Genomic DNA, 13,874 nt, shown 5'->3' with positions numbered 1-13,874 from the left:
AAAGCAGCACTTTCAGAGGGGCATGTGTACCTGGGGTCTGAGCAATATTTATGAACACCTTTTTTATTGGCGACCCTCATTGGGTGCTTGGAATTGACCCTGTGTAAGTTCATGAAAATACTGAATGTGTGCAGGACAGGCTGCTAATTCTTTAAAGTCACGTTTTAAACATTGTATCAGGTCACTTTTTATTTCTGTGCAGCCCTGCCTTGGATCAGACAAACTGTGATTTGGTTTCTACTTTACCAATTCAGTCTCTTTTCAATGGAAGGAGGCCAGATGCCGTTAAGATACTGCACTTCCTCCTCGAAGCTGATCGTGTCCAAGATAGTTGCTAGGACAACAGAATCCTCTGTTTTCTCTCCTGCTATTTTTATTTCTTTTACTATCTCAAGTTGTTTTCATTTTCAGTATTGAGTTCTCCCTTACCATTTTTTAAAATAGAGATGTTTTTGATAACTTTAATGTTAATACTGTATGTTCTTGCCTTTATGAAATTCACCTTACAGAAAAGCACTAGGATCAGTTTACCTAAACATGCTGGAGACGGAAGGCAGGACGTGATTGCTTTAGATTCCTCATGACATTCAGACCTTACTTGGAACTCAGTTTGGTATCTAGTTGTGTTAAAATACAAATTTTCAGTTTAGAAGTTACTTAATTGGGTTTGAAAGTAAATGCATAATGCCTTCAGTGTTCTCTCCACTTTGTGCCCTGCCACATGCACTGTGAAAATTAATCATTGAAACGCAGCATTAATCTGTATGCCCCAGTTATTTACATCTCTGTATATAGAAAATTATCAGCATGTGTCACTCGAAGAAGATGACTGGCCTGAAGGGTGCTCTTTACCAGGTACATTGGTTTGTATGTGATTGCTGCTGGTATGTGGTATCTGCCTGTCTACTGATGGAAGGTGATAAGATAATGTCTTCCCTGCAATCTGGAAAACCAAGTGCCCTGACTTTACTGTATGTTGACATATTATTTTATTTATTTTAGAATTTTTAGAAAGCATACTATTTTCAGGTTTAAAACAAGCACTTAGGTTAGGAACTTTTCTGTTATTCACAGCTACTAAGAGTTAAGGAGGATTAAGACATTTGAACTGTTGTTAATACTCATTGCAACAAATTTGACAGCTAAATAATGATATATTTGTAGGAAGCTATAGTTTTATGTGCTAAAAAATAGAACACACATTTTCAAAACAAAAATATGGTTTTTGAAAGTTGACTGATAAAAGATTTTTTGAAAATTGATGCCAATTTTGTTATACTGGATTTGTGTTCTGCAGTAACGGAAATTAAGGGAAATTGTGTATCAGAGAAATGTCTTTAATATCTATAATCCTCTTCTTTAAAATTAATGAAAAACTCTAAGCAGAATCCATTAGCATTTATATGTTATAATGGGAAATAGGGGTTGGAAACTGGAATTTCCAAATCACCCCGGAACTGTGCAGTAGTTCGGAGCTCCTCAGTGCATCTAGAGAGAGGGGAGCCAGTCATGCCTGGCACAACCCATTTCTTGCCCCAGCGGAGGAAGCCGACCCAGTAGACAGGCCGCCCTCACTCAATCCTTTTTTTTGTTTAATTTATATTTACAGTAGTACAATAAAGGATTTGTTGCTGGAATATACATATATTTATTTATAAGTATGTTTAATATTTCTCAATATATTTACAAATATATGTATACATGTTCACACACACACACACACACACACACACGTCCTTCATGAAAACTCTTTCAACTGGGAAACTGTGAGCATCCTTGAATGTCCCTGAGGTGACTACTAGGATATAAACATCCCCCAAGGGAAGTTCTTTGAGTTACTTACGAAAGGAGCTACAGAAAGATTGGAGTCACCTTTGTCGGGGTGGAGTGGATTGTGGATCATAACCTAACAGACACCCAAGAAATCTCATAGCTGAGACCTTGAGCAACATACGTTTACTATGTGCTGATTGACAGATAAATGGAAAATTGGAGGGAATGAGGGGATTTCAGTAAAACCTCATATAAGTAGTATATGATTGAGGAAAGAGCTTATTATGTTATTTTTAAGAGCACACTAAAAGTCACAGTTTAATTCAACGAATATTTACATAGTATAGTGGGAAAAAGATCCTGGACTTGATCATTAAAAGGCCTGGGCTTCTCTTTCAGCCTGCCACCAGCTAGCCACGTGTCCTTGGGCAAGTCAAGTCTCTGAACACCCGTGTCTCTTTTAAAATAGAGACTGTGCCTACCTTTACCTCACGCTGTCAGGGTCACATGGAATAACACTAGTGAAAGGGTTTCTACTTAGAGGCTGCCCGCTAGTATCAGTGAGCATATCAGTGATTGCATTGGACATAACTTTTTGATGAGTACTAAAGGAAAAGTCGAAGGATGAAGGGAGCTCTGAGAAGGAAGGGGCATTATTTCATGGCATGATTCGAGGAGGCAGAGGTGGCTCAGGATAGCACTTCACAAGAAGAGTGAGTGACACAGGCGTTCAGTAGAGAAAAGCCATGGCCTTGGCCAGGAATAGCAAGTCAGCTGCCGCGCTCAAGGAAGGTCTTCTTGGAGACCTTTGTGATGTACCTGGGCGGGGAGATGCTTGTTCAGGAGTTTTCTTTGGCTTTCTCCTGAATGACATTTCCTGAGATAGATCTATCAAGTTAATCACACTCATTCACCAAATAAGTTCTTTTCTACTTCCTTTTTACAAAGTCCCTTTTGAGAATGTTTTTATGTGGTACTTCTTTCATTACCATGGTTCTTCGATAAGTAACTGCATAGAGCAGTAGGTAGGGCTGTTAAGTGTTAGAGGCTGTCTTTGCAAAAACTGAAATAATGACGCAGAGAAGTTTGTCCATACAAATGAATGATTCAGTGACATCTGTTGTCATTAGCCAAACCTTGGATAGGAACTTTCTTAGAGGGAGGTGAGGTGCCCTCTCTGGCTGAATTACCTACTCCTTCTTACCTTACATTTCAACTATGTATAATCGCAGATGAGATGTACATTTACATCTTTTCCTGGGTTCTTTTTAGACTGGGTATGTACTGTAGTTCCATCTTACTTCCTTTGTGGACTTATGAGCTATCCCTCTTTATTTCATTTCTGATGATTGCCTTAGGGTTTCACCATGGGCATCTCTAACTTGTCACAGTCAACCCACACATTGTCAGCATTTAACTGCCTCACACAGAATGCAGGTATCTGGCCCGAGGCCACAGCTGTTCCTGCCCTCTGTGTTCTTTGTGCTGTTATTCTCATACGCTTTGCCGGAAACCACACAATGGACTGTTGTGATTTTGGCTTTAAAAAGTAACTTTTAAAGAGATTGAAACAGAATTTTTTAGTCTTTTATCCTTCCCTCCACCATTTCTGATGTGCTTTATTCCTTGTGTGGATCTGAGTTTCCACCCAGCGTCATCTTTCTCCTGTGTGAATAACTTCCTTTAGCAGTTGTTACAGAACAGACCTGGGAGCAGTGAATTCTCTTAGCTGTTGCTTTTCTGAAATACGTAGTTCAGCTTCATTTTGCTGGGTATTTTCATTTGATGTACAATTCTAGGTTGACAGTTTTTCCCCCCTCCAACACATAAAAGATATTCCGTTGCCTCTTGGCTTGCACAGTTCCTGGTGAGAAGTCTGCAGTTCTTCCTCACTTTGGTTCTTGTGCCTCACGAACCTTTTTCCCTTCGGTTGTTTGTAAGATTCTCTCGTGATCTTTTTCTCATTAGTTTTTCATAATTTAATTATGGCGTGCCTCTGCGTGGTTTTCTTGGTATTTATCCTGCCTGGGGTTCATTGAGTGTCTTGGGTGGCAGGATTATCATTTTCAGAACACATGGAAAATGTTTGGTTATTATTCAGATTTTTTTCTGTTCTCCCCCTTTTGGGGACTCTTATGTATCCATGCATTAGGTGACTTGCTGTTTTCCACAGGTCCCTGTGACTCTGCCCATTTGTTTTTGGCCTTTTTCTTTCTGTCCCTAATTTTGGATAGTTGCTGCTGCACTGCCTTCAAGCTCACTTCTGTTTTCTTCCGTGGGTGTACGCTATGCTGTTAACTGCATTGTGTTGGTTTAGGTCTTCCAAGAATCAGAAGCCAAGGGATTAGAAGTTGAAGAGGCCCATTGGAAGAAAACACCTTTGAAGGATCAGGGAGAGGAAGCCTGAGATGGCAGGAGGGTCTTTGCTCTTCCTTGCCAGCCTGTGACAGGAGACAGGAAGAAAGAATCCAGGAAAGATTTGGCCAGACTGACGAGTGTCCTAGAGCCAAAGATGCCTGTCAGGGAGTCCCATGTCCACAGGAACAGCTGGCACCAGAAGCTCCTCTGTGCTCCATCACTGACCGGGCATGTTCTATAACGTGCGTGGCCGTGGCATGAGCAGGCAGCGGGTCCTGAGGGTCGGCAGATGCAGGGTCAGGAGCAGCAGGAGCGTTGCAGAGGAGCACACTGTCCTCCCTGCGGCAGGAGCTCTGCAGAGCACATTTTCATGGCCACCACACTTACCCAGTAGAATTGTGTTTCAGGAATCCTGTTTTTTAGCTCTAGAAATTCTGTTTGGTGCTTTTTATGTTTTCCAATTCTCTCCTTATTATGTTTTTCATTTAATTCTTAGAGCGTACTGAACATTTTTATAACAGCTGTTGTAATGTCTTTGTTTCCCAATTCATCGTCTTTGTCGGTTCTGAGTTGGCTTGACATTTCCCCTTGTTACGGGTTACATTTTCCTGTTTCATATGCAGAGAGATGTCTCATTGCTTGCCATACGTTGCATGTTTTGTGTTTTTGAGTGCTGGATCCTGTTCTATTCCTTTGAACTGTGTTAGAACTTTTTTCTGACAGCAGTTAAGGTACTTGCAAGTCAGTGTAAACCTTTTGAGGCTTGATGTATCAGCTTTCTGGTGAGCCTGCAATGGGCTTTCTTCAGGAAGGGCTTAGCCCAGTGCTAAGGCATGGCCGTGGGGTCCCTGTTGAATGGTGCATGTGTGCAGCGAGAGGCCCCTCTGCTCTGGCCAGTGGGAGCTTGCCGACTCAGCCCTAAGTGAGCTCTGGGAGTCATCTGCTTGCAACTCCCCAGAAACTGTTCTTTCCCTGAAGTCGACTTTGTCCAGCTTCATGGAGTTTTACCCCCTGCACACACTAATTGGTACTCAGCCAAAGACCAAGTGGGTCCTCTGTGCAGATTTCTGGAGGTCTTTTTCTCCCTAGGCCTCACCCCTTTAGTGCTGTACTCCCTAAAATCTAGTAATTGTGTCCTGCCCAGAGTCAGATGCAACCATCAGACTCAGTTTCTCCAGCTTCTAATTGCCTCTGGCTGGGAGGCAAGTTCAGACCCTGTTACTGCCTCATGGAAGGAAACTGTTGACTGGTACTTGGCCTGATGCCTCTCACATAGGCCCTAACGGTGTAACTGATTGCCCAGGAGCTGCATAGTTCACATCGACTGAAGTCTGGGGTATATTTCGGGAGGAGGCATTTTTTCATGTTGGGGCTTCTTTAAGACCATAGGGCTCAAGTCTGCGCTTGCTACTCCGCGGAGGCCGTGCTTTGTGCATTGTGTGCATTTGCTGCCTCCTCCCTGCTCCTGAATGGCCCCCTCTTCTCTACTGATCCGCACCTTGTCCGCCCCTGAAACCTCTGTCCGCGCCTGAATCCTCTGTCCGCCCCTGAATCCTCTGTCCGCGCCTGAATCCTCTGTCGGCGCCTGAATCCTCTGTCCGCCCCTGAATCCTCTGTCCGCCCCTGAATCCTCTGTCCGCTCCGCCCCTGAAGCCTCTGTCCGCGCCTGAATCCTCTGTCCGCCCCTGAAGCCTCTGTCCGCCCCTGAAGCCTCTGTCCGCGCCTGAAGCCTCTGTCCGCCCCTGAATCCTCTGTCCGCCCCTGAAGCCTCTGTCCGCGCCTGAAGCCTCTGTCCGCGCCTGAAGCCTCTGTCCGCGCCTGAAGCCTCTGTCCGCGCCTGAAGCCTCTGTCCGCGCCTGAAGCCTCTGTCCGTGTGGGTCGGGTGGGATTTCTCCACCCTTTTCACCCTCCATCACCTTCCGTCTTCTACTTTGGGTTTCCCCCACATTCCAACTTGTTTCTAGGTTTTATGGAGCCAGAGAAGAGAGGATTGCCTTCGTTCATCTCTCTCAAAGCAGTTAGGACCCAGTGTTCATGAGTACAAGGAGTTTCCTGCGTTAGAATGAGTGTGTGTGTGTGTGTGTGTGTGTGTGTATGTATGTGTGTATATATATATTTCCTTGACTGATTTCTGTGCGAACAGCTGGCATTTGAAGCACTAATGTAGGACATGTCTAAATTGTGCACCCAAGAGAAGCACCTGGGAGAAGCCTCCGTGTGCGGCCTTAGCCTTCAGTATGCGGCCTCGGCCTCTATGGCACAGATCCCAGGTTGGCTGTAGCATTTAGAAGTGGGCACCTTTCTAACATCAGAACTCAATCTAGTCCTCACGTTGAATCACATAAACTCAGTGGAGTCACTTTAAATAAAAGAACAGCATGTTTCATCTTCCTCTGTAACCCCACCTGAAGCTGGGGAATCACCCTGTTCCCTGCTGTTGCCTGGCACAGGACCTGGCACCTGTGGGTACTTACAAAGTAACTGTGGACTAAGTGAACTTAAACCATGTCGTGGACTCAGCTTTACTGTCTTGTTACCTTCCTGTCTTTCTTAGGCCAGTGATGAGCAAAGGTTTCCATTAAAGAGCCAGAGAGTAAAGATTCCTAGCTCTGGGCCACACAGCCTCTCACAGCCGCTCAGCTCTGCGCTGTGCAAAAGCACCACCAGCCAGTGTGTAAATGCATGGACCAGGCTGTGCCAGTGAGGCCTCATTTACAGAAGCAGTCAGTGGCCAGATTTGATCTGTGGGCTATAGTTTGCTGACCCGTGCATGAGGCACTAAAAGGCCAGGAGCCTGGTATAAATTCCTAACGAGAAACCCAGGCTCTGAATCAGCCCCGAAGTGTAAGCAGCAGCATAATGATCTGAAGCAGCGTCTTGGCATTATTAAATTAAACCCATTCTGGTGGCTGCGTCAGCATCTATGGCTCTGTTTATTGTTTTTCCTTAAGCAAGCAGTTCCATTTCTAGAAATTTATCTTAAGCACATAAATCTAGAGGGGGCACGTCAGTGTTATTTATGATGGGAAAACTGGGAACGGACACGACCATAGGCTGGAAGAGGCACAGCCTGACGTACAATGTGGGCCAGTGGTTAGGAGCAGACTCAGGAGCCAGCAGGACATGGCTCCAATTCTAGCTCTGTGAACAGACTGGCCATGTGCCACCCTTAGCAAGTTACTTAATCTCTCTCTCCTTAGGGGAAAAACAAAAAAGAAAAAGGAAATCCTTGCACATGCTGTAAAATTCGAAAGATACATCAGAGTGTACAGATGAGAGCAATGCTCCTCCTTTGTTCCCCAGCTGCCCAGGGCGCCTCCCTCAGGCAGCCCTGTTCAGGTTTCTTTGTGTGTAGCCTTTGGGTTGGTGGGGGAGAGGGTAGCAGTACCCACCTGGGTGTGTGTGCCATTCACCCCATTAACTGTGAGGGTCAGGAAAATCATCATGTTGGTTTACATTAAGCGTGGACTTCTGACACACAGATTTGCACACAGATATTTGGGGGAAATCAGGAGTGGGTTTGATGAGAGTGTCTGATACTCTCTTTTCCTGTCTTTCCTGTATGTGAATCAGGATGCGTGGGTAGGAAGAAGTCCAGTCTTGCGGGGTTTTCCGGGAGAAGAAAGCCCAGATCCACATCCCCAAACAGGCTGGGCTGCAGTGCATACACACCCCTCATAGGTCGTTCTGTATTTGCTGATACAAATGTGCACACCCTCTGCAGCCTGGGATGGAAGCCCACCCTGCTCGTCCTCCGTGTCTGGGCTCCATCAGGGGGCGGAGGGAGCTGTCATTTCCAGCCCAGCCCCCCGTGACCAGCAGCTCTCAGGGAAAGGAACTCGTTTTCTACACTGAGTCAGCCCAGGTTGCCGAGGTGACTGGGCAGGGAGCCTCCCAGTGTGCTGTCTGAAATCCCTTCCCGGCTCCAAGCCTCGCCCTGGAACACTCTGGGTGGGCCACCAGGGACTGACGCATGCCAGGGTCACGGGTGGAGGGCAGCTTAGCTGCTGAGCTCTGGAATAGGACTTGGAATGTTTGGCTTTGTAATTTATTGAGGGTTTTTTCCGTTTCTTTAGTAAACTTTACTTTTGATTTCTAATAGAAAATGGAATGCAGGGAAAGAGCCTCCTGAAAGTGTTAAACTTGCCAGATCACCGTGAATCTAATGAGTCCAAAAGGCCTTGAATTCAGAGATCCAGCGAGGGAAACTGTTCACATTGTGCAGTAGAGGGGATTGCAGAGGATGAGCATTGGAGGGGTTGGTTCCTTTTTCTGTTAGGCGCTCTTTCTTCTTTTGCTCCTTAAGGATTCTTGGTTTGCTCACCCGGTATGCACTCAGCAGAAGCCCCAACTTCTGTCAGGAGGAAAATGATTTTCTTTTCATTTTAAAGTAGGTGTACGGCCCGCGCCTGAGATAGTTCACCACATGCCCTTTCCATCTCGGCCTTCGGACGCACAGCCACACACGTGTGTCACGCACCCAGGCACCGTGAACGAGCAGATCCGGGAAAGCGTGGCCCAGGAGGAAGGTCTGGCGAGGCCTGATGCAGGTCCCGGAGTGGGGCTGCCCCGTGAGGGAACGGGCTGTGCTGCTTTCCTCCCCGAGGCATTACCGTGCGCTTTTCCTCGAGTGATGAATGAGCACTGGGTTTGGGGGTTGAGGCTTATTTTAACTTACCAGATACAGACGTGAAGTAGTAATGTAAACGGGATGGTTTTGCATTTTCCTGGTGTGAGATGCTCCAGATGAACCTCTCCCCACTGCATGGGTCTCTGTTGGCCTAAAACACTGAAAAGAGACCCCCAGGATCTGAGAACCCTCCTGGGTATCAAAGGCCAGTTCGTCCAGAGACAAATTTTCCAAGACAATTAATGGCCACTGGCTGGACTTAGCAGGTTTGGTATTCTGCGAGTTTCTATTATCCGCTCTGATTTAAAATTCTATTTGCAAAGATGAAAACGGAGCCAGACTATCCCAAACCCAGCCCTTCCTCTGTCAGTACTGCTGTGAAGAAACCTGCATGGCTGGTCCTGTGTTTGGGTAGAACATTAAATGACAACTTTAATTGAAAAACCCTGGGGAAGCTGACCTAGGGCGTCTTAAGAGAGGGGCCCACTGGCCGTCGTGTGGGTTTGCAGCAGGTTGGTTAAACGGGAAAACCTTTCAGGTAATCTTTTGTTCAGATGTCAACTTTCTGTTCTTTGGACGTAATTCTGCAGTTGGGCCTTTAGGGAAAAAGAAACGAATTTCTGGCAGGACGACCTCTTGGATGTGGAACCAACTACAAACACTGTTACTGTTTCCTGGCTGCCGCAGTCCTGTTTGAGTGTGGTTCTACTGGAGGCGTCCTGGCCTCCAGTGTGCCTGGAGGGCCTTGCTGCTTTCGCAGCTCTCTGGCCTGCCCCTTCCTTGTGTTGTGTCTTGGGGGTGACCCACGCTCTCCTGCATCCTCGGCCTGTCCCCTGCACAGCTGTCTTCTTCCTGTTGTACAGACGTGCCCCGGTGTCTCCCATCATAAAAAGCAGACACCCCGCAGGAGTCACCTGTTGCTGCTGCTGCCAGCTACTACTCTCTAGTGGCTTAAAACAGTACTCGTGCATCCTCCTAAAGTTCTGGAGGCAGAGGTTCTAAAATCAGGGTGCGGGCGGGGCTGCCTCCTTCTGGGGGCTTAAGGGGAGATCCATGTCCTTTCCCTTTCCAGTTTCTAGAGGCCGCCCATGTTCCTCAGTCCCTGGCCCCACATCTCTGTGGCCGTTGCTTCCATTGCACATCTCCTTCTCTGATTTCTGAGGACCCTAGTGATGGTCTGGGGCCCCTCAGATGATCTCCCAGTCCCCTAGTGATGGTCTGGGGCCCCCCAGATGATCTCCCAGTCCCCTAGTGATGGTCTGGGGCCCCTCAGATGATCTCCCAGTCCCCTGCTGCAGAGGCCCTTTTGCCAGGTGAGATCATGTGTTCACAGGCTCTGGGGGCTGGGCATCTTGAGATGGAGATCTCCACCTCTCTTTGATGCAGAGACCCTGCCCACCAGCCCCCTGCACATGCATGGGCATGCAGGCGCAGACACATGTGCCATTACCTGGCGTGTGAAAGGCAGCCCGGGCGTTGTGTCCCCTTCCTCAGCTGCTGACTGCTTCCCCACTAGTGTGGTCTCCTTCCACCCCGCTCCTCGTGTCCTTGTGCAGAGCTCGTGGCCATCTGGTGACCATGACACGAGGCGGCGTGTGTCTCGTGTGGTCACGCCCAGCTCCTCCTGTGGCCTACGCGCCTCACTCCTCAGTCCCTCTGCAGCCTCAGGCCTCAGCCGTGCGGTGCTGCTCTTCAGCCTCTTCTCTTCGCCCTCACCCTGGGTGGCCGGCTCATGTGGCGCTGGCTCTCTCAGTAATGGGAGGTGGCTGCACAGCCCTGTCTTCTAAGCCACAGACGCAGTTTTCCAACTGCCCACGGGTCATCTCTGTGGGGCAGCCTGCCGTGGAGCCCCCACACCCTGCACCCATTCTGTAAGCAGACCTGACACTCACCTTCCCTGGGGTCGACCAGCTCTTTCTCTCTGTGACCCAGGCCTTCCTGACCCCGTCAGGCCCTTTGAGGCCAGCCCCAGGTGCCCATCACTGCTCCCCAGTCCAGGAACAGCACCTGCAGCCCGTCTGACACAGGTCACACCTTATGCCAAAGGTCTGTCAGACCGTGAAGCCAGAAAGTCACGGCCCTCTCCTACAGTCTTCCTGCCACCTGTAGACACCTGTAGTTCGAGCAGCAGTGTTGGGGGATCCCCCTGACCCTGGAGGGTCCCTCACTCTCCAGACACCTCCCTGGACTCTGCCAGACCAGCTGCCTGCGCTCCCTGCTGGGATCCCACAATAGCAAACCCCCTGGGCTGTCTTGGCGTCACTGGCTGAATGACCTGTGCTTTCACCTCAGTCTCTTTTCAGATTTCACACTCCTGAAGGAGCTGGGCTTTTCTTTTTTCTTCTGTGTCCCAGAATTCTCCTGGTACCCAGACAAAACCGTCTGTATCCACACTGTGTCCTGGGCCAGAGGGCTGGAGTCTGGCTGTGCCACCCACCCCTGCCTGCCTTTAGATGAGCATTGATGTAGTTCGGATGTCTGTCCCCTCCAGATCTCACGTAGAAATGTGATCCCCCGTTGGAGGTGGGGTCTGGTGGGAGGTGTTTGGGTCATGGGAGTAGATCCCCCATGAATGGCTTGGTGCCCTCCTTGAGGTAATGAGTATGTTCTCACAGAGTTCACATGAGACCTGCTCATTTTAAAGTATGTGGCAGCTTCCACCCCCCCCACCCCTCACGCTCTTGCTCTTGTTCCTGCGTCCGCCATGTGGCATGCCTGCCCCCGCTTTGCCTTCCGCTATGATTGGAAGCTTCCTGAGGCCTTCCCAGAAGCAGATGCTGGCACCGTGCTTCCCACACAGCCTGCAGAACTGTGAGCCAATTAGACCTCTTTTCTCTCTGCGTTACTCAGCCCCAGGTATGTCTTTATAGCAGTGCAAGAACGGACTAACACAGCACCGGCCCCTCCACTTCCAGGGCCCACTTCACAGCTGCACACCGAGGAGAGGAGAGGCTTTCTGGGGAGGAAGGAGGGTGGCTCCCGGGCCTTGAAGATCCTCAGAGCTCTGCCTGTCCTGTGTCTGAGATGGCTGGTCTTGGGGCGACCTCTCTGCTGCTCCGTAGGATACGTTGTGTGTTCGTCTGTCACTGTGTGGCCACCGTGGCAGAGGCGAGCAGGCACATTTCAGTGGCGTGGTCCAGGCAGCCTTGGCCGTGCGGCTGGCTGCGAATGCTGCTGCTGATTAGGCTAGAGGAAAAGCTGATAAATGGTTTTAGTACCCGCTCTTAAGGGCAGAATTTGGAAGGGGTGTGTGTGTGTGTGTACACAAATTGGCTGTGTGCCCCTGCTGGTTGGAAAATAGGAAAAAACTCATTTTCCCACCTGCCATCGCTGGGCGACACACACTGTGATGGGCGCTTTCCTTCCGGCTCCACGGTGAGGTGGTCCTGCAGAGCAGCACTCCTCCTTCCGCCTCAGCCAGCCCTGTGCTGGCCACCTACCCTCGTGAACAGGCGTCTTTGTGCTGGCGGGGGCTCTTGTTGCCCCCTAGATCTCCCTGTGCCCTGTGAGGTTGGCCTCTGTGGATCGCCACCTGGGTCCCTGGCCTCTCCCAGATGGTGGGAGAAGTGGGAGCTGTAACATCCCTCCTGCAGCTCCGTCACTGCCCAGCTCAGTCCCTGCTGGCCTCTCCTGCAGCATCTGCTCCTCCTGGGCTCTGTGGTCCCTTCCTCCTGTTGCTCCTGGAGCTGTTCAGTGGCTCCCGCTAGGGTCAGTCCTGCAGTGCTTCCCCCTCCTTTGCTGGTTTTCCTCAACCCTGCCCACATCTACTTAAAAGGCCTGGATGAAACTTACTTTCCCACTCCGCCAAGGGCCCCTTCCAGCCAGCGGCCCAGCCCTGCAGGGACCCCAAGGGCCCCTGCAGACTCTCTTCAGAGGGGATTTCACCTGGGGGGTTTTCAGAGATAACTTGGTGTTTCCGTTGGTGAACTGTGGTTTCTGGGCCCGAGCCCCATCCCTGTGTCTGCGTGGCTGTCCCTGTCCCCCTCCCGTGGTGCTTGTTGCCCTCCTGACATTAATGAGGACAGTCAGGTGGTTCCTTTCCATTTGTGGCTCCCTGCCCCGGAACGGAAGCTCCTGGCAGGCAGGGCTGGGTTGTGGTTTGTGTACCTGTGGCATCCTTGCACTCACAGGATAGACCTGCCACAGATAGGTGCTCACCAGCATTGTTGAATGAACTCGTGAATTACAGGCATCTGCTGGGTAAACATTGAACTAGGAGCTGGGAAAACATTCTTTCACTTTAAACAGAGTGCACCAATGCCTGTTTCCCCCCACAGCTGCCAGGCCGCAAGTACAGCCCTGGGTACAACACCGAGGTGGGAGACAAGTGGATCTGGCTGAAGTGAACGGGCCACCTTCTGCTCCAGCTGCGTCACAGCGACAGCGACGGCCAAGCTGCACCAGCCGCACTCTCCTGGACGCCATATGACTTTAAGATCGGGGGAGGGTAAATAATGCGAAAATTGCACAGTGGAAGAAGTGGTCTCACAAAAAGCCATCCATCCTGTAGTGTAGGTAATGGAGTCGGGGGAGCAGCGTCCATTCTGGATGTTTGGAACCCTCTGGCTTTGTTTTGGAATGGCCCACCACTCTCACTGGAAAACAGTGGTCTGCTGTGAACGGCCGGCTCTCGGCGGCCCCTGTGGTTTCAGTGCTGCCCTCTGTGCCATTCGGGTTGTGTACGTTGTTTTTCTTCCGACTTCCAGAAATAAAAGCGTTTCTGTGGGACTTTCCCCGTCGTGCGTCTGTGTGCGTGCGGTTGTGTCGAAGCTGCACACGTGCACACACGCTGCTCTGTGCCCTGTTTGGTGTGGTGTGGTTTAATTGAGACTTACATTATGCTGAAGAGATTTTCTAAAGGCCTACTGTATTTATTTTAGTAATGTGCTACATTAGAGTGGAAAAAAAAAAAAAAGAAAGTGGGCCGGACGCGGTGACTCAAGCCTGTAATCCCAGCACTTCGGGAGGCCGAGGCAGGCGGATCACAAGGTCAGTAGATCGAGACCATCCTGGCTAACACAGTGAAACCCCGTGTCTACTAAAAATACAAAAAAATTAGCCGGGCGTGGTGGTGGGCACCTGTAGTCCCAGCTAGTTGGGAGGCTGAGGCAGG

The 13,874-nt window shown here is 49.6% G+C and overlaps 1 protein-coding gene across 3 annotated transcripts in view; it reads left to right on the top strand.

The window, feature by feature from the left end:
- NDUFA10 (NADH:ubiquinone oxidoreductase subunit A10) overlaps nucleotides 1-13,489 on the top strand; it is a 64,065-nt gene extending 50,576 nt beyond the window's left edge. For all 3 annotated transcript variants that reach the window (XM_025404492.1, XM_025404489.1, XM_025404490.1), the window contains one exon: nucleotides 13,039-13,489. In XM_025404492.1, the coding sequence (XP_025260277.1) occupies nucleotides 13,039-13,102 (64 nt within the window). In that variant the 3' untranslated portion in view covers nucleotides 13,103-13,489. The remainder of the gene's footprint in view (nucleotides 1-13,038) is intronic.
- The last annotated feature ends 385 nt before the right edge of the window (nucleotides 13,490-13,874 follow it).

The sequence above is a fragment of the Theropithecus gelada genome, chromosome 12 (genome assembly GCF_003255815.1).
Source record: "Theropithecus gelada isolate Dixy chromosome 12, Tgel_1.0, whole genome shotgun sequence".
In the NCBI taxonomy this organism is placed as follows: domain Eukaryota; kingdom Metazoa; phylum Chordata; class Mammalia; order Primates; family Cercopithecidae; genus Theropithecus; species Theropithecus gelada.
This window is presented reverse-complemented; position numbering and strand designations above follow the sequence as displayed.